General features: G+C 36.1%; 1 protein-coding gene across 1 annotated transcript in view; it reads left to right on the top strand.

The window, feature by feature from the left end:
- The window catches only part of LOC144381304 (uncharacterized), a 112,969-nt gene extending 96,139 nt beyond the window's left edge, over window positions 1-16,830 (top strand). Inside the window, exon 4 of the mRNA XM_078068241.1 lies at window positions 16,604-16,830. Coding sequence (XP_077924367.1) covers window positions 16,604-16,618 — 15 coding nt within the window. The 3' untranslated portion in view covers window positions 16,619-16,830. The remainder of the gene's footprint in view (window positions 1-16,603) is intronic.
- The last annotated feature ends 3,029 nt before the right edge of the window (window positions 16,831-19,859 follow it).

The raw sequence follows: 19,859 nt of genomic DNA, 5'->3' as shown, positions 1-19,859 counted from the left end.
TCTGATCTAGAAGACATGCTGTTTTATTAATTAGTGTACAGGAATTGTTAGGTTAGATGATTATGTTCAATTAAGTATAATGAATATAATTAATGTAGTTGCTGTTTTAGGTTTTAGAGTTAATAGTGCCATTAAATGCTGCTGTTTTTGTTGTGATACTGATTATTGTTATAAGAGAATACCAAACTTTGAAATGATAGGAAAGTTAAAAGTTTGACTATTCTTTTATAGCAGTGTGTGTGTGTGTGTGTGTGTGTGTTTATGTGGTCATTTAAGTAGGAGATCATAACTTAAACACATTATACAATAATCAGCTTTTTAAGTCATATTAACTACTTAAAAACATTTTTATCTATTTAGAAAGAGTAGTTTCAAGTTAAAATATAGCTATCAATTACAATTGGAAGATAAGTATACATGCCTTTTAATTATCTGAAATGAGAAATCTTACTCATTTAGTTCCTGTACAAATATGTTAAACATCTTCAACATGCCAACTATTTTAAATAAGGTGATTTTTCTTTAGTAAATGCTTCAATAATTTACTTTTTTATAAAAATGATTTCCACAATATGAGCCATCAATAACAAGGCACAATAAAATTTTAATAATATTTGTAGTTTGTTTTTATGTCTACTTGTTCTACAGGAGATAGAAATAAATATTTAGGGGCGCCTAGGTGGCTCAGTCGTTAAGCGTCTGCCTTCGGCTCAGGTCATGATCCCGGGGTCCTGGGATCAAGCCCCACATCAGGCTCCCTGCGCCACGGGAAGCCTGCTTCTCCCTCTCCCACTCCCCCTGCTTGTGTTCCCTCTCTCACTGTGTCTCTCTCTGTCAAATAAATAAATAAAATCTTTTAAAAAAAAGAAAAGAAAGACATATTTAAATATGGATAAATGAAAATCCTTCTTTTACATTTAAGCAGTGCTGAAAAAAGCACATGTGTGATCTGCATTTCTTGGATTATTTGTAGTATAAAGAGCATAATTAAATAAAATGTTTTTAACATAAGTTAGAAATGTATCATTGACTCTAAGCTGTAGGTGTACTAATTGCCCTGAAAAAATGTGAAGGGATTCTTGTTAAAATTATTTTTTAGATATGTTCCTAATTTAGATATGAACGGGTATAATTTCATGTATTTTATTTTCTGTCATTTTAGTCATATAAGCCTCCTGGCCACTTGGCTTCTGCTATGTGAGTTAACTGACAGTTCCTACTTAACAACTGTTTTAAAAGAGTAAATGTAGTGTTCAATAATTCATCAGTACAGCTGAAACTAATGATGTACTATATGTTGGCTAATTGAATTTAAATTAAAAAAAATAAAAGAGGGACACCTGGGGGGGGGCTCAGTCCGTTAAGCATCTGCCTTCAGTTCAGGTCATGATCCCAGGGTCCTGGGATCGAGTCCTGCATTGGGCTCCTTGCTCAGCGGGGAGTCTGCTTCTCCCTCTGCCTCTGTCTGCCACTCTCCCTGCTTGTGCTCTCTTCTCTCTCTCTCCCTCTCTAACAAATAAACAAATAAAATCTTTTTTTTTTTTTTAAAGATTTTATTTATTTATTTGACAGAGAGAGACACAGCGAGAGAGGGAACACAAGCAGGGGGGGTGGGGGAGGGAGAAGCAGGCTTCCCACCGAGCAGGGAGCCCGATGCGGGGCTCGATCCCAGGACCCTGGGATCATGACCTGAGCGGGAGGCAGACGCTTAACGACTGAGCCACCCAGGCGCCCCAAAACAAATAAAATCTTAAAAAAAATTAAAGAGTAAGATACCCCACAAATACTTATTTACTTAGTTTTAAAATCATTTAAAATCATTTAAAATCATTTTACACCATTTTTCTAGTAGTAAACATTTAAAGTTTTTTTAAAAAATTTTAAAGTTTAAAGTTTATTTATTTTTTTAAAGATTTTATTTATTTATTTGAGAGAGAGAGAATGAGAGAGAGCACATGAGAGGGGGGAGGGTCAGAGGGAGAAGCAGACTCCCTGCCGAGCAGGGAGCCCCATGCGGGACTCGATCCAGGGACTCCAGGATCATGACCTGAGCCGAAGGCAGTTGCTTAACCAACTGAGCCACCCAGGCGCCCTAAAGTTTAAAGTTTAAAATTTTTAAAGTTTTTTAAAATTTTTCCTCCAATAATATATTTTTTTTGATGTCTGAAGTTTGTAGGTGGTATCATAGCATCTGATTTCCCAATTTATTTGCTGAAAAATGGAGATGACTCTTCTCTGTATTGGATGTTGAGGATGGGTCTGGAGTTATAATTTGTCAATCACATATTTCTTTCTCTATTGAGATAAAGATGCTGTTTCAGTTTACTTTCAGCAAAAAGAGAATCAGGTTAAATAGGGTTGAGATATCTTAATTCAAAAGATTTTTGTTGCAGAATTTTGAAAAGGCACTGGACTCAAAATCAGTTGACATTATTGATATTTAAAGAACCAGTTCTGCCCTCTTTCCCCCTGAAAAAACACTTACTTTGTTCTCAATATCCTTTCATACAATTTGAAATGGTTAGACCAAATCGTGCTTTTCAGACTATATTCTTTTAATGCCTTCAGGCAGGGCCGCTGCTCAGTGGTTTCATACTTTATAAATGCAGAGGTGCCACTCACCACCTAATCTACTCACAGGACTTGGGTCTGAGTGTAACTCAGAGGGGAGTAGGCAACAGGCCCAAGCAGTAGTTTCAAAACCTCAAGCTGCAGATTCAGTCAGAACAGGTTTACTTTTAAATGCTATTATCAGATTAAAATGATGGAGTTTACTCACTTAAAAATTTTTTGGGCCATATTCTGTGTGTGTGAAAAGGAAGTTATTGATTCAATTTTTTATTGTTTAGTGCTTTTCAAGTTTTTATTTTTTCTTGAGTCAGTTTTGGCAAGTTATAATTAATAAGAATATTTTTTCTGCTTAAAATTTCTTCAACAAAGATTTTTATGTTTTTAAAAAATATTTGCAGCATGTGTAGCTATACTTATTTTATTAACATATATTTTTGGGTTTAGGATCTCTATTAATATTGTCATAGATTTGTCAAATTTTTTTTAATTTTAGTTAACATTTTTTAAGTTTATATAGCACTTTATTTACAAACTACTTCCACGTTCTCCCTTTTTTTAAGTTTTTATTTAAATTCCAGTTGGTTCACACACAGTGTGATATTAATACCCTGTGCTCATCACAAGTGCACTCTCCATCTGCGTTGTTGCAAATCACAAGATTTCATTCTTTTTTATGGCCAAATAATATTTTATTGCTTATATATATATATATATTATACATACATATATATATTCATCAGTAGATGGACACTTGGGCTCTTTCCGTAGTTTGGTCTTTGTTGATAATGCTGCTATAAACCTCAGGGTGCATGTACCCCTTCGAATCTGTATTTTTGTATCCTTTGGGTAAATACCTAATAGTGCAATTGCTGGGTCATAGGGTAGTTATATTTTTAACTTTTTTAAAAAAATGGATTTTTTTTTATTTATTTGTCAGAGAGAGAAAGAGAAAGAGAGCACAAGCAGGGGGAGCGGCAGGCAGAGGGAGAAGCAGGCTCTCTGCTGAGCAAGGAGCCCTATACGGGACTTGATCCCAGGACCCCAGGAACATGACCTCAGCCAAAGGCATATGCTTAACTGACTGAGCCACCCAGGCATCCCTATTTTTAACTTTTTGAGGAACATTTTCCTTTTTTTTTTTTTAAAGATTTATTTATTTGACAGAGAGAGACACAACGAGAGAGGGAACACAAGCAGGGGGATTGGGAGAGGGAGAAGCAGGCTTCCTGCTGAGCAGGGAGCCCGATGCGGGGCTCGATCCCAGGACCCTGGGATCAGGACCTGAGCCGAAGGCAGACACTTAACGACTGAGCCACCCAGGCGCCCCTTGAGGAACATTTTCATAGTGGCTGCACCAGTTTGCATTCCGACCAACAGTGCAAGAGAGCTCCCCTTTCTCCTCATCCTCACCAACATCTGTGTTACCTGTGTTGTTAATTTTAGCCATTCTGACAGGTATGAGGTGGTATCACATCATGGTTTTTATTTGTATTTCCCTGATGATAAGTGATATTGAGCATCTTTTTGTGTGTCTATTAGCCATTTGGATGTCTTCATTGGAAAAATGTCTGTTCAAGTCTGTCCATTTCTCAACTGGATGATTTGTTTTTTGGGTGTTGAGTTTGATAAGTTCTTTATAGATTTTAGACACTAATCCTTTTTCAGATATGTCATTTGCAAATATCTCCTCCTATTCTATAGGCTGCCTTTTAGTTTTGTTGAATGTTTCCTTTGCTGTGCAAAAGCTTTTTATCTTGATCAAATCCCAATAGTTCATTTTTGCTTTTGTTTTCCTTACCTCCAGAGACGTGTCTAATAAGAAGCTGCTATGGCTGAGGTCAAAGAGGTTACTGCTTGTATTCTCTAGGATTTTGATGGTGTCTTGTCTCACATTGAGCTCATCCATCCATTTTGAAATTATTTTTGTGTATGACATAAAAATGTGGTCCAGATTTCAGTGCCTCTTGGACTTGAATGCCTATTTCATTACCCAGATTAGGGGAGTTCTCAGCTATAGTTTGTTCAAATAAACCTTCTGCCCCTTTTTCCCCACTGTTCTTTTTCTGGGACTCCTATGATATGGATATTTTTGCACTTTATGGAATTGCTGCATTCCCTAAGTCTATATTCGTGATCTAATAGTTTTCTTTCCATCTTCTTTTCAGCTTTATTATTTTCCATCATTTTATCTTCTGTATCACCTATTTGTTCCTCTGCTTCTTCCATCCTCGTTGTTATTACATCCAGTTTTGCATCTCAGTTATAGCATTTTTAATTTTAGCCTAACTAGTTTTTAGATCTTTTATCTCTCCAGCCAGGGTTTCTCTGGTGTCTTCTATGCTCTTTCAACCCCAGTAAATATTCTTATGACTGTTGTTTGAAATTCTCTGTTCAGATATATTGCTTATATCTGTCTTGAGTAAATCCCTGGCTGTGGTTTCTTTGCAATCTTTCTTTTTGGGAGAATTCCTCCATCTTGTCATTATCTCTAGGTTTCTGTCTTTTGCATATTATGAAGTCTTGTTATGTTTCCTGCTCCTGAGAGTAATGCTATATTAAGAAGGGGTCATACACTCTATAGGGCCTGGTGGTTCAGGAAGTGTTTCTGGTGTATGCTGTGTTCACTCTGCCGTTGTGTTTTGGCTGCTCTTTCCCACAGGTTAGCCCTCTGCTGAGTTCCTCCTTACTTGTAGTGGGGAGTATTTGGACCATTAACAAGGTGTGCTTTGATTTCTTTGTTAAAATAAGCTTGATTAAAAAAAAAAAGGAAGAAGAAGAAGAAGGAGGAGGAGGAGAGGAGAAGAGGAGGAGGAGGGGTGGAGGGGAGGAGGAGGAGAAGGAGAAGAGGAAAGGAAAAAACAAACAAACAAACAAAAACTATAAGCCTGATTCCAAAGGGAAAAAAAAGAAAAAAAAGCCTGGTCCTATTTCCAGCTGAACTGAAGCTGACACTTTGGAGCACTCTATGATCAGTAGACTTGTTGCATGCCAGGGGCCCGTGCTGGTCCTCTAGGGGAGAGGCCAGCTGCATTTGCTCACAGACCTGCCCTGTTAAAGATGCCCCTGAGGGCACGGGTGGGGGAGGGAGGGGTGGGAGGGACGTTTGGTGTAAGTGGCTCCAGCTTCCACTGGGGGCACTGTGTTGCTCACTGAAGACCAACCATGCTAGTGGGTTGGGGGGAAGATGGTGACCCCACTCTCTCATCCCCAGGGAGGGGAGCTTGCACCTGCTTCTGTTCAGGAAGCCCTCACAGAAAAGCAAACAATGTCCCTTCTTCTGTCCCAGGCCTTGGTCAGAGCCCTGCCTTCAACCTGCCTGTGCCCAGGACATAGGCACGCCCGGTGCCACAGTTTCTTATGCTTTATTTCTGGCTGGTGGCTGGAATTCAAAACTCGAAATCTTAAAGGAGCCAGCAAGGCACAGACCTGCTCCAGAGTGTCTGGTGTGGTTTTGTCCCAGAAGAGCAGTCACATGGCCCCACAGGTGCTTGGAGTTTTCTGTGAAGCACAGCAAAAAGCTATAACCAGGTTATCTGACCTCTGTGTGAACTTCTGTCTTTTGCTTATGAATGGCAGTTCAGTGGCTCCTGGTGGGTCTTTTGTCCTTGGAGAGGCAGTATACCCTCTTCCAAATGTACTCCAGCAACGGAACGTTCTTTCCCAGTGCGACCGAGGGGATCCCTACACCGTGCCATCTACTGTCTGCTCCTGGGCCTCTGCCCTCCTTCTCCCCAGGAGCACCACCGCCTGCCTTGCTTGACTCTGCCAAATGGTGCAGGCTTCTAAAACCTCAGAATTTGAGCTTCACTGTTTGTAAAACCTGTGATAATCAGTTCCTCTTGCTTCCCCAGTCACTGGTTTTGGGGGAGTGTTTTCTTGCGGGAACTTGACCCACTGCCCTCTCTCCCCCTCTCTTTCTCTGTCCTCTCTCCACATCAAGGACTCCCTCCTCTCTGTGGTACTGCAGCTTTTCTCTCCCCCAGTTCATATCTCCATACCTCATACTTGCATACATGTCTCCCTCTGATTGTGCAGATTGTTCTCTTAATCTTCAGATTGATTTCCTAGGTGTTCAGAATGATTTGATGTTGATCTAGCTGTGTTTGAGGGTCAAGGCAAGCCCAGGATCCCCCTACTATTCTGTCATCTTAACTTCCTCCAATCCATAGTCTGTTCTTATTTCTATTTCATTCTGTTTTCTAACTCCCCAATTTTTTTTAACTTTAACCTCATATATATTTATTATAAACATATTATGTAAATTTCCTTCTATGTCTAAATTTAGGTTCATTTTCTGGGTTTTCTTAAGTATTACTGGCATATTTTATTTCTTTGGGCAGTAGATGGGAATTTTTAAATGTTTACATCATCATTTTCAACATAATTGCATGGTTGTACAGTGCTCAGAAAATATATCATGTGTGATACAGAATCTCTGAAATTTTCTGTATGTCACACCGCATTGATTTTCTCAAATGTACTATACTACAGGTATGTTTTCCAATTGAGTACAGAAAAAAATACACACCCTCACTGAATAAAATATTTTCTTAAAATCTTCTATTTATTACAAATTGATAATCTTGATATATTTAATAGCTTTAATTGGCTGATTTTAACATAATCTTATACTTTGTGGAATTGTCTATTTTTCTATTTTAATTTGTTAAATTTTTCTTGTTTTTGAATTATTATTAGATGTACAAATATAGAATTCTTGTATTCTCCTTTGAAATTGCAGCTTCTATCATTATGTAGGAAACTTTCTTATTTTTATCTATTATGAATACATACCTACTTTAATTTGATTGGTATTGTCCTTCCTATCTTTTTTGTCCCTCCCCATCACATATCTTTCTGTATATGTATATGTATACATGTATACATATATAGTATTTAATAAATACTGAAACATAGACCTACCATATAGCACAGTCATTCTCCTATTACTTATTTACCTAAGTGAGTCAGGGAACAAAATTAAAAAGGATCAAGGGAAAATGTGGTTTTTTTTTGGGGGGGTAAGTATTATGGGTAGGTATATTCTCTTGATTATGGTATGTATTTCTATGTATATACATAGAAAAAGAGGTATAGGGGCGCCTAGGTGGCTCAGTCGTTAAGCGTCTGCCTTCGGCTTGGGTCATGGTCCCAGGGTCCTGGGATCCAGCCCCCATCGGGCTCCCTGCTCCATGGGAAGCCTGCTTCTCCCTCCTCTGCTCCCCCTGCTTGTGTTCCCTCTCTGGGTGTGTCTCTCTCTGTCAAATAAATGAATAAAATCTTTATTAAAAAAAAAGGAAAAGAAAAAGAGGTATATACATATCCAGACACAGAGATAAATATAGGCATATACACATGTATATACATTTGGGTGTTTTCTCGAGGTATAATTCATACACAATGAAATAAAATCTTAAATGTAGATCCTGATATTTATGTATGAATTTTTATATGTAATTTTTATATTTATATTATGTAACAACCGACCAAATAAAGACAAAATTTCTTTTATTGCAGTGTTACTATATTTATCCATAATTTGGTCTTTATTACTGCTTAATATTCTTTTGTATGAATTTAGCACTGTAGTTTGTTCTATTTTCCATGTAATGGACATCTGTGTTATTCCAAGATTTTGGCTATGATGAATAGAGCTACTATAAACTTTGTCATACCAAGTAGTTTTGTGGTCATAGGCCCTCCTTTCTCCAGAAGTAGAATTGTTGAGTTATTGGGTGTGTGTGTGTTTAATTTTAGTAGCAAATTCTGAGAAGTCTTAAATGTGTGTTTAACAAGTTTAAGATGTATTTTATGTGCATTAAACTTTATGTTTATAGTGTATAATTTGGTAAGTTTTGTCATATGTATACAGCTATGAAATCATAACCATAATCAAGAGAATATACCTACCCATAATACTTACCCCCCCCAAAAAAAACACATTTTCCCTTGATCCTTTTTAATTTTGTCCCCTGGCTCACTTAGGTAAATAAATAATAGTAGAATGACTGTGCTATATGGTAGGTCTATGTTTCAGTATTTATTAAACTAAAAAATTGTTTTCCAAAGTGGACATATACCATTTTAAATTCCTAACAAGAGCATATAAAAGTTCCAGTTGTTCCACATTATTACAAAATTTCTTTTATTGTAAAGTGTTATTACATTTATCCATAATTTGGTCTTTATTACTGCTTAATATTCCTTTGAATGAATTTAGCACTGTAGTTTGTTCCATTTTCCATGTAATGGATATTTGTGTTGTTCCTAGATTTTGGCTATATAGCATTTGCATGATAACACATTTTAATTTTCGATCTCTAATAAGGTGTCTAACAGTCTCTCATTGTGATTTTAATTTGGGATTGTAAATAGTTTTGATTTCCTGTTTGGATGAGTGTCTAGTTGTTTTTGACTCTGATTTAATTTGTGTTTCCCTAAGGAATAATCATGTTTGACAACTTTTCATGTGCTTCTAGTCTATTTGAATATTATACTTTAGGAGAGAATTTTCAAATCCTTTGCTCATTTTTTAATTGGTTTGCTTGCTTTTCTTATTAATTTGTACAATTTCTATGTTCTGAATATGAAATCCTTGGCAGATATTTGAATTCCAGGTATTTTCTTACCTTCTATGGCTTACCTTCTTACTTTCTTAGTAGTGTACTCAATAAGCAGATTTTTAATAATTTTGATAAAGTCAAATGCGTCATTTTTTTCCTGGTTACATTTTCCATGTCCTGTTTCAGAAATCTTTGTCTAACACAAGGCCATGATTATATTCTCCAGTGTTTCCTTCCAGAAGCTTCATAGTTTAGCTTCATATTTAGGTTTCATCTTGAATTAAGTTTAGAATATTGAGAGGTAGGAGTCAAGGCTAATGCATTCCATTCTGGATTTCCAGTTGCTGCAGCACCATTTATTAAAAGTATATTCTTTCCTACATGGAATTGTTTGGTTGTTTTTATTGAGTGACCATAGAAGTGAGGACCTACTGTGCCCTCTCTTCTGTTCCGTTATGTTTGGCTCTACTTATGTGAATCTCACACAGTATTAATGGAGTAACTTTATAGTAATCCTTAAAGTAATATAGTGTCTTTATGTATATATATACTAGATCTAGAACTATTTTTTTAAAGATTTTATTTATTTATTTGAAAGAGAGAGAGTGTGAGAGAAGAGCATGAGCAGGGTGAGGGGCAGAGGGAGAAGGGAGCTAAGCAGGGAGCCTGATGTGGGGCTGAATCCCAGGATTCTGGGATCATGACCTGAGCCAAAGGCAGATGTTTAACTAACTTGAGCCACCCAGGCGTCTATCTATAACTATTAGATTGCTTTTCTTTTTTTTTTTTTTTTTTTTTTTTCTTTTTGTGTCTGTTTCATTAATGTCTCTTTTTCCAGGCATTGTTCCTTTTATTTAAATCTTCAAATATGGGCGCCTGGGTGGCTCAGTTGGTTAAGCGACTGCCTTCGGCTCAGGTCATGATCCTGGTGTCCCGGGATCGAGTCCCGCATCGGGCTCCCTGCTTGGCAGGGAGTCTGCTTCTCCCTCTGGCCCTCCCCCCTCTCATGTGCTGTCTCTCTCATTCTCTCTCTCTCAAATAAATAAATAAAATCTTTAAAAAAAAAAAAATAAATCTTCAAATATATTGGTGTAGTACTGCTTATAATATCCTTTAAATTTTTTTTAGGATTTGTAATGATGTGTGCCTTTCCTTACTAATTGGTAATTTGTTTTTGCTATTTTATTTATTTGATCAAAATTGCTAAAGAGTTACATTTATTACTCTTTCAAAAAATGAATTTTTGATTTATTGATTTGTACTATTTATATCTGTTTTCTATTCCATTTATTGCTTTCCTTATACTGATAATTTTGTTCTTTCTAATATTTTTGAGCTGAATATGCTTTCCTTGGTCTGGTTTCTTGAGAGAGGAGTTCATATAATTGATTTTAAGTCTTACTTTTTTATAATATATCATTTAAAGTGGCAAAGTTCTTCTGAGCACTGGTTTAGGTGCTTGCTACAAACTTAATTGGTTGTAGCATTCAAGTTGTGTTTTTTTTTTTTTAAGATTTTATTTATTTGCGAGAGAGAGAATGAGAGACAGAGAGCATGAGAGGGAGGAGGGTCAGAGGGAGAAGCAGATCCCCTGCTGAGCAGGGAGCCCGATGTGGGACTCGATCCCGGGGCTCCAGGATCATGACCTGAGCCGAAGGCAGTCGCTTAACCAACTGAGCCACCCAGGCGCCCCACATTCAAGTTGTTATTACTCAGGCCAAATGATTTTGAATTTTTTTGAGAATTGCTTAATGAGATAGTATATTGTCAATTTTGGTGAATGTTTCACAGGCACCTAAAGAGAGCAGGTTTTCTGAGGTTGTATAAATAGTGTATAATATACAGGTTATCTGAAGTGGATTCAAATCTTGTTTAAATCTTTTATAACCTCACTGTTTTGTTTTGTTTTTTCTGTATTTCTATCAATTATTGAATAAGGACTGTTAAAACCTTCAAATATGATTGTGAATTTGACTTCTCCATTTAATTTAGTGTATACTGATGCTATATTATTAGGTATAAACACATTTAAGATTGTTAGGTGTTCTTATGTAATTGGCTATTTTATTGTTAGGAAATGTCCTTATTCTTCTCTGATAATACTCCTGTATTACGGTTTAATTTGATATTAACATATGTATACCAGCCATTGTATTATTGGTGTGTGCCCAATACTGCTGTGTCACCCATGTGGTTGCAGTAGCACCTCTCACTGAGCCTGGTCCTATGGCCATATTAAGGGATGCTGTATTAGAGTGGGGAGAGTCATAGAAGATGGAGAAGGAAAATAACTGAGCTTCCTATTTGAATGAAAAGACTCAGTATGTTGGTTTAGGTAAAAAATTGGCAACAGCTGTTTTATAGCCACGCAGGGTTGGCCTTGAAAGAAAGTAGCAAGAGAAAATCTTTTTATTTTTTTCTTTTTAGTGAGGCAGTCTGTGGGTGCTACACCTAGTCTTCTACTTAATGTGAAATGCATACTGGTTCAAGGTAAGAATGTATATGGACTTATGGGCAATGGCAAATGGTCTGATTGTCTATTCAAGTTCATAAAAGGAAAAAGCCTAGAAAATAGAAGAGAGGGTGGTATGAAGTAGACACCTGTGGGTGAATATATTAGAGTAGGCATGGGTGTGAAGATCTTTGTGTCTCATATTCATGACCACCAGAATGTATCTACCATAGAAAAGGAATTGGACAACCAAGTAGATTCAACTAGTTGGCATTACCAACAGCATGGTGGCACATAGGGAACCTTCTGGAGGGACAAGTGATTTGTTCTAATAGGAATAGACGGACACCTGTTCCAGAGATGAGTTTGCATCCTACTAAAGAATGAATTGATCAACCAGGAAATTAAAGAAGAATTTAAAAAATTCATGGTGGGGTGCCTGGGTGGCTCAGTTGGTTGAGCGACTGCCTTTGGCTCAGGTCATGATCCTGGAGTCCAGGGATCGAGTCCCGCATCAGGCTACCTGCTCGGCGGGGAGTCTGCTTCTCCCTCTCCTGCTCCTCCCTCTTGTGCTCTCTCTCTCTCTCACTCTCTCTCTCAAATAAATAAATAAAATCTTTTAAAAAAATAAATAAATAAAAAATTCATGGAAACAAATGAAAATGAAAACACAACTGTTCAAAATCTTTGGGATACAGCAAAGGCAGTCTTAAGAGGGAAGTATATAGCAATACAAGCCTTTCTCAAGAAACAAGAAAGGTCTCAAATACACAACCTAACCCTACATCTAAAGGAGCTGGAGAAAGAACAGCAAATAAAGTCAATCCCAGCAGGAGAAGAGAAATAATAAAGATCAGAGCAGAAATCAATGAAATAGAAACCAAAAGAGCAGTAGAACATATCAATGAAACTAAGAGCTGGTTCTTTAAAAGAAGTAATAACATCAATAAAACCCTGGCCAGACCTATCAAAAAGAGAAGAGAAAGGACCCAAATAAAATCATGAAGGAAAGAGGAGAGATCACAACCAACCCCGAAGAAATACAATTGTAAGAACATATTATGAGCAACTATATGCCAACAAATTAAGCAATCTGGAAGAAATGTATGCATTCCTAGACGTGTATTAGCTACCAAACTGAAACAGGAAGAAATAGAAAACCTGCACAAACCCATAACCAGCAAGAAAATTGAAGCAGTAATCAAAAATCTCCCAACAAACAAGAGTCCAGGGCCAGATGGCTTCCCATGGGAATTCTACCAAACATTTAAAGAAGAATTAATACCTATTCTTCTGAAGCTGTTTCAAAAACTAGAAAGGGAATGAAAATTTTCAAACTCTATGAGCCAGCATTACCTTGATCCCCAAACCAGACAATGCCCCCACCAAAAAGGAGAATTACAGACCAATATCCCTGATGAACATGGATGCAAAAATTCTCACCAAGATACTAGCCAATAGGATCCAACAGTACACTAAAAGGATTATTCACTATGACCAAGTGGGATTTATTCCTGGGCTGCAATGGGGGTTCAATGTCCACAAATCAATAAATGTGATACACTACATAATAAAAAAAAAGGACAAGAACCATATGATCCTCTCAATAGATGCAGAAAAAGCATTTGACAATGAACAGCATCCTTTCTTGATTAAAACTCTTCACAGTATAGGGATGGAGGGAACATAGCCCAATATCATAAAAGCCATATATGAAAAGCCCATAGCAAATATCATTCTCAATGGGGAAAAACGGAGAGCTTTTCCCCTAAGGTCAGGAACACGGCAGGGATGTCCACTATCACCACTGTTATTCAACATAGTACTAGAAGTCCTGATTTTCCAAAGAAGACATACAAATGACCAAGAGACATATGAAAAAATGCTCAACATCACTCAGCATCAGGGAAATACAAATCAAAACCACAATGAGATACCACCTCACCCTGGTCAGAATGGCTAAAATTAACAAGTCAGGAAACAATAGATGTTGGCGAGGAAGGAGAGAAAGGGGAACCCTCTCACACTGTTGGTGGGAATGAGGCTGGTATAGTCACTCTGGGAAACAATATGGAGGTTCCTCAAGAAGTTGAAAATAGAGCTACCCTATGACCCAGCAATTGCACTACTAGGTATTTACCCCAAAGATACAAATGTAGTGATCTGAAGGGGCACCTGCACCCCAATGTTTATAGCAGCAATGTCCACAATAGTGAAACTATGAAAAGAGCCCAGATGTCCATCGGCAGATGAATGGATAAAGAAGATGTGGCATATATATACACAATGGGAACTACTCAGTCATCAAAAAAAAAAAAATAATAATAATCTTGCCATTTGAAATGACATGGATGGAACTAGAGGGTATTATGCTCAGTGAAATAAGTCAGCGATAAAAAGACAATTATATGATCTCACTCATGTGGAATAGAAGAAACAACAGAGGATCATAGAGGATGAGAGGAAAAAATAAAACAAGACAAAATCAGAAAGGGAGACAAACCATAAGAGACTCTTAATCATAGGAAACAAACTGAGGGTTGCTAGAGGTGAGGGTGGGGGGATGGGGTAACTGGGTGATGGACATTAAGGAAGATACATGATGTAATGAGAACTGGGTTTTATATAAGACTGATGAACCATTGACCTCTAGCTCTGAAACTAATATATTATATGTTAATTGAATTTAAATTTAAAAAATGTTTCAACATAAAGAAAAAGTATCTCCCTGCCCAATCCTGCTTACTTCTTTTTCTTTAATATTTCATAAACATAACTTCTTAATAAATGTCTTTTTGGTACATAACAAAGCACCACAGATTGGGCGGCTTCAACAATAGAAATGTATTTTCTTACATCTTAAAAGGATGCTAATTATATAAAACCAGTGCCCCATCCTTATGACCTAATTTAACCTTAATTACTTACTTTGAGGCTTCCATCTTGGAATATAGCCATATTGAGGTTTGGGGATTCAATACATGAATTTGGGTCAGGGAGGCACAGACATTCATTCCGTAACACTTGCATTTTTAACTTAGTTTAATGTTGCTTGTTGGAAGCCCAAGTTATGTGCCCTGAAGAGTCTTGATGCCAACATTGAGCCCGATCTGATCCCTATTCACAGAATAAAGAAGTGTTTACCTCTTTGAGGAAAGCAGCCACTGATATATGCAAACTGAGGAATGCTCTTCCTTGTATGAATTTAGTTTGTTTAGACATCTCTGTATTCAAAGTTCACATTGATACCTTTATTTATATATAAAGGAAATGATAAAAATTATTTTATATATTAATATATTACATAATATATGATAAAACAAACCAAATCAGTTATAAATTAAAATGTATATTAATTATAATACATTATATTATGTATAAAAGATCTTAAAATTTTATAAATTCCTTTTTTTTAGCTATTACTGTAGGTCTGATCATCATCTGAAATGTTTATGTCCCACTGATTTGGAGACATTATTGAAGGTTATTTTTTTAAATTGCATGCATTTGACTCAGTCCATTTCCATTTCCTCCATGTATTGTAGCTATTTATATATTTAGATTACATTTTGCCTTTTGTTTGGTTTTCTTTGTCTCATTTTATTTTATTTTGTTATATTTTATTTTTTTCCATCTTTCTTTAGGTCTGATTGAGGTTTTTACCCCCTTCATTATTAAATGTTCCTTCTCCTGGTTTAAAGTGTATATACTTCTTCCAGTTTAAGGTAGTCCAATTTTTAGCATGTATGTAAATTAATATAAAATGTAAAGTGAGGTTTTTTACATGCCATGCAAAAAATAAATAAATAAACTTACATTACTGGATTCCTAATTTACATTGTACTGTTGTAATTTAGTTTTGTTTCTCTAACTTAAGGAGGTTAAAATTATTTATACTAATTATGTTTAAGCATTCATTATGTTTGTATAAAAAATCTTCAGTGAAATATAGCTCAGTGCACTTATATTCCTGTGCTTTAAAGTGGTTACCTTTCAACACAGATTTATTCCATTTTCTTTTGACTTCCATTGTCGCTCTTAAGAAGTCAATTATTTAATTCTTTTACCAGTTGCCGAAAACTTTTTTTTCCCCTATGGCTGGTTTATGACTTTTTACTTTCATTGGTCAACTGTGGTTTAACACTTAAGTTACTAGGCATGGATATATTTTTATTTATTGTGGTAAGGTTTTTTAGACTTCCTGAATCTGAAGAATGCTTTCTTCCTTCCTTCTTTCTTTCTTCTTTCTTTCTTTCTTTCTTTCTTTCTTTCTTTCTTTCTTTCTTTCTTTCTTTCTTTCTTTCTTTCTTTCTCTTTTTCTTTCTTTCTTTCTTTCTTTTTTTCTTTCTTTTCTTTTTCTTTCTTTTCTTTTTCTTTCTTTCTTCTTTCTTTCTTTTCTTTCTTTCTTTCTCTTTCTTTCTCTCTCTCTCTTTCTTTCCCTCTCTCTCCTTCTTCCTTTCTTTTTCTCCCTCTCTCTCTCTTTCTTTCTTTCTCTCTCTTTCTTTCTTTCTTTCTCTTTCTTTCTTTCTTTCTTTCTTTCTTTCTTTCTTTCTTTCTTTCTTTCTTTCTTTCTTCCCTTCCTTCCTACTTTCCTTCCTTCCTTCCCTCCTTCCTTCCTTTTTTCTTTCTCTTTCTTTCTTTCTTTCTTTCTTGATTTTTATTTATTTGAGGAGGGGAGAGAAAGCATGAACGAGGGGGAGTGGCAGAGGGAGAAGGAGAAGCACACTCCTCACTGAAGAGTAGCCTGATGCGGGGCTCCATCCCAGGACTCCAGGATCATGACCTGAGTGAGACAAAGGCAGATGCTTACCTGACCGAGCCACCCAGGCGCCCAGAATGCTGACTTTCATTAAGTGATTCTACTCATTTTTAAAAACTCTATCCCTAAAAACTCTGGAGTATAGAGCTTGGATTTTCTGTTTCCAGTTTTAAATTTTTATTAATTCTATTTTCAGCTCTGTCTAACCTGATGTTTAACACCACCATTATTCAAAACTGTGTGTGTTTTTAAAAATAGACTCAAAATGGTTGAAAGACCTAAATGTGAGACAGGAGTCCATCAAAATCCTAGAGGAGAATACAGGCAGCAACCTCTTTAACTTCAGCCACAGCAACTTCTTCCTAGAAACATAACCAAAGGCAAGGGAAGCAAGGGCAAAAATGAACTATTGGGACCTCATCAAGATAAAAACCTTTTGCACAGCAAAAGAAACAGTCAACAAAACCAAAAGACAACCGACAGAATAGGAGAAGATATTTGCAAATGACATATCAGATAAAGGGCTAGTATCCAAAATCTGTAAAGAATTTATCAAACTCAACACCCAAAGAACAAATGATCCAATCAAGAAATGGGCAGAAGACATGAACAGACATTTTTCCAAAGAAGACATCCAAATGGCCAACAGACACATGAAAAAATGCTCAACATCACTCGGCATCAGGGAAATCCAAATCAAAACCTCAATGATATACCATCTCACACCAGTCAGAATGGCTAAAATTAACAAGTCAGGAAATGACAGATGTTGGTGGGGATGCGGAGAAAGGGGAACCCTCCTACACTGTTGGTGGGAATGCAAGCTGGTGCAGCCACTCTGGAAAACAGTAGGGAGGTTCCTCAAGAGCTACCCTACGACCGGGCAATCGCACTACTGTGTATTTACCCCAAAGATACAAATGTAGGGATCCGAAGGGGTACATGCAACCCGATGTTTATAGCAGCAATGTCCACAATAGCCAAACTATGGAAAGAGCCAAGATGTCCATTGACAGATGAATGGATAAAGAAGAGCTGGTATATATATACAATGGAATATTATGCAGCCATCAAAAAAAAAATGAAATCTTGCCATTTGTAACAATGTGGATGGAACTAGAGGGTATTATGCTAAGCAAAATAAGTCAATCAGAGAAAGACATGTATCATATGATCTCACTGATAGGAGGAATTCTTAATCTCAGGAAACAAACTGAGGGTTGCTGGAGTGGTGGGGTGTGGGAGGAATGGGGTGGCTGGGTGATAGACATTGGGGAGGGTATGTGCTATGGTGAGCGCTGTGAATTGTGCAAGACTGTTGAATCACAGACCTGTACCTCTGAAACAAATAATACATTATATGTTAAAAAAAAAGAAGATAGTAAGAAGGGAAAACTGAAGGGGGGGAAATCGGAGGGGAGACGAACCATGAGAGACGATGGACTCTGAAAAACAAACTGAGGGCTCTAGAGGGGAGGGGGGTAGGGGGATGGGTTAGCCTGGTGATGGGTATTAAAGAGGGCGCATACTGAATGTAGCACTGGGTATTATATGGAAACAATGAATCATGGAACACTACATCAAAAATTAATGATGTAATATATAGTGATTAACATAACATAATAAAATAAAATTAAAAAAAACTGTGTGTGTTTTTGCATTGTTTCTAAATTTTCCATTTGACTAAATGACAGGGATGTCTAACGATTTTTAATAGTTTAGGGTTCTTGATTTATACTTTGTTTTTCTTATTTTACTTTTTTAAACATAGAAACATGATTATTGCATTTTTAAAAGTATATTTAAGTTTGGAAGTACTTATGGGTTTGATTCTGTTAGTTGTTTCAGATGACTCTTACTCATAGAGCTTCTTCCCTATGGGGTTCATAATTTTTGATTGTGAGTCCATTATTGTTATTCTATCTATGGTAATTCTTGTGGATGACTTTCCTCATGGTTCTACCAAAAGAAATTATACTTGATCTTATCTTGTTCCTGGGCACATTGCAAGCCTAGTTTCTGTTAAATTAAAAATCCTGAGTTAGTAACAGATTAGAGTTTGAATTTACAGTGTTAAACCACTGTTAAAATGCCCATTATAGCTCAAAAGGTATGTATGTAGGTAGGTATTTAAAAATCACCAAATAACAAGATCGGTTTAAAATTTTCTTTGTGATCTTCAGTTCCCTCCCTCTCCCTCTCTCTCTCTTTCTTCCACCGCCCTCCCTCCCTCTCTCCCTCTCTCTCTCTCTCTTTCTTTCTATCTTTCCTTCCTTCTTTCCTTCTTTCTTTCTTTCACTTTTTCCAAGGTATTTACTTCATCCTAAGATTAGCTTTATGTGTAGTATTCTCAAATTCATCTACCTACCTTTGAGGAGCTCCTAATATTTATATGAAAGAGATCTAGTACCTAGGTCCCATCTATTCCCTGATGGCATCTGGCAACTTCATTGCTTAATAACATTTCTGAAACCACATTCCATTACATTCCCTGGACTCTGTTAATTTTCTTCAGACCTATATATCTGGAAGCATATTAAATTAATTTTACCCAGCATTTTATGTTTTATATAATCAGTTTTTCATATCAGATATCATCTGAATAAATAGTGTTGATGCTATAAAATTTTTAATTTCATTGAAATATATAATTCTAATGTCCCTTCTGTTTCTCTAAAATTTATGATGCTTTTACTTTTTGTAATTAGTTATTAATGTATAATTAATTGATTATGGTATAAAATAAATACTTTTAAGAATTCAAGTATATATAAATAGCAAAACAAAGACCAATTCCTTACAATCAGTCTAAATTATTAATATGTGGATTCATTGACTTTAAATGTTTGCTTCCTTCATTTTTACCCACCTTACCCATAAGAACAATTATGGTTTTTGTTTGTTTGTTTGTTTTTTTATTCTGGAAGAATGCCTTATAATTTTGGCTCCATGATACAAAATACTTCTCAAGTAGAGCAATAACTCCTTAACTTTATGTCTGAACTATAAATATGAGAAATGATTCTGGTGGGGTGGGTCTTGATAGTAATATTTATTGTTTACTTAATGTTCAAATTTAGATATTTTCTGAAAAAATTAAAATATGATATATGTAAGATTTTAAGGCATTATGTGAGCTTTAATGAAAAAGCTTCCAAAAAGTCAACATAATAATTTAGGAGATCCTATTTCTTGATCTTTATATTAAACTCAATTAAATTGTAGACAGTATTAATTCTCTCTTACAATGCCTTTGTAATATTATATTTTATATATTATCCAAACAATATCAATGTTCATGTATGAGGAAATTGCCTATACAGCAAATCAGCACAGTGTAAATGATGATAAGATCTTCACCTGTTGTTTCTGCTACAACTCATCTTCTTGCTCCTTTTCTGTACTTCTTTCTTCTTCTTCCATCTCTCTTTCTCTGTCATTGTTTTCTTTTCCTTCTTGTTTTCATCTTAGTATCCTCACTTGTTACTTAATGACTTGCCCACTTTAAACTCTT

Source organism: Halichoerus grypus, chromosome 3, assembly GCF_964656455.1.
Source record: "Halichoerus grypus chromosome 3, mHalGry1.hap1.1, whole genome shotgun sequence".
NCBI lineage: Eukaryota > Metazoa > Chordata > Mammalia > Carnivora > Phocidae > Halichoerus > Halichoerus grypus.
The sequence above is the reverse complement of the archived record's forward strand: the minus strand, read 5'-3'. Positions and strand labels throughout refer to the sequence as shown.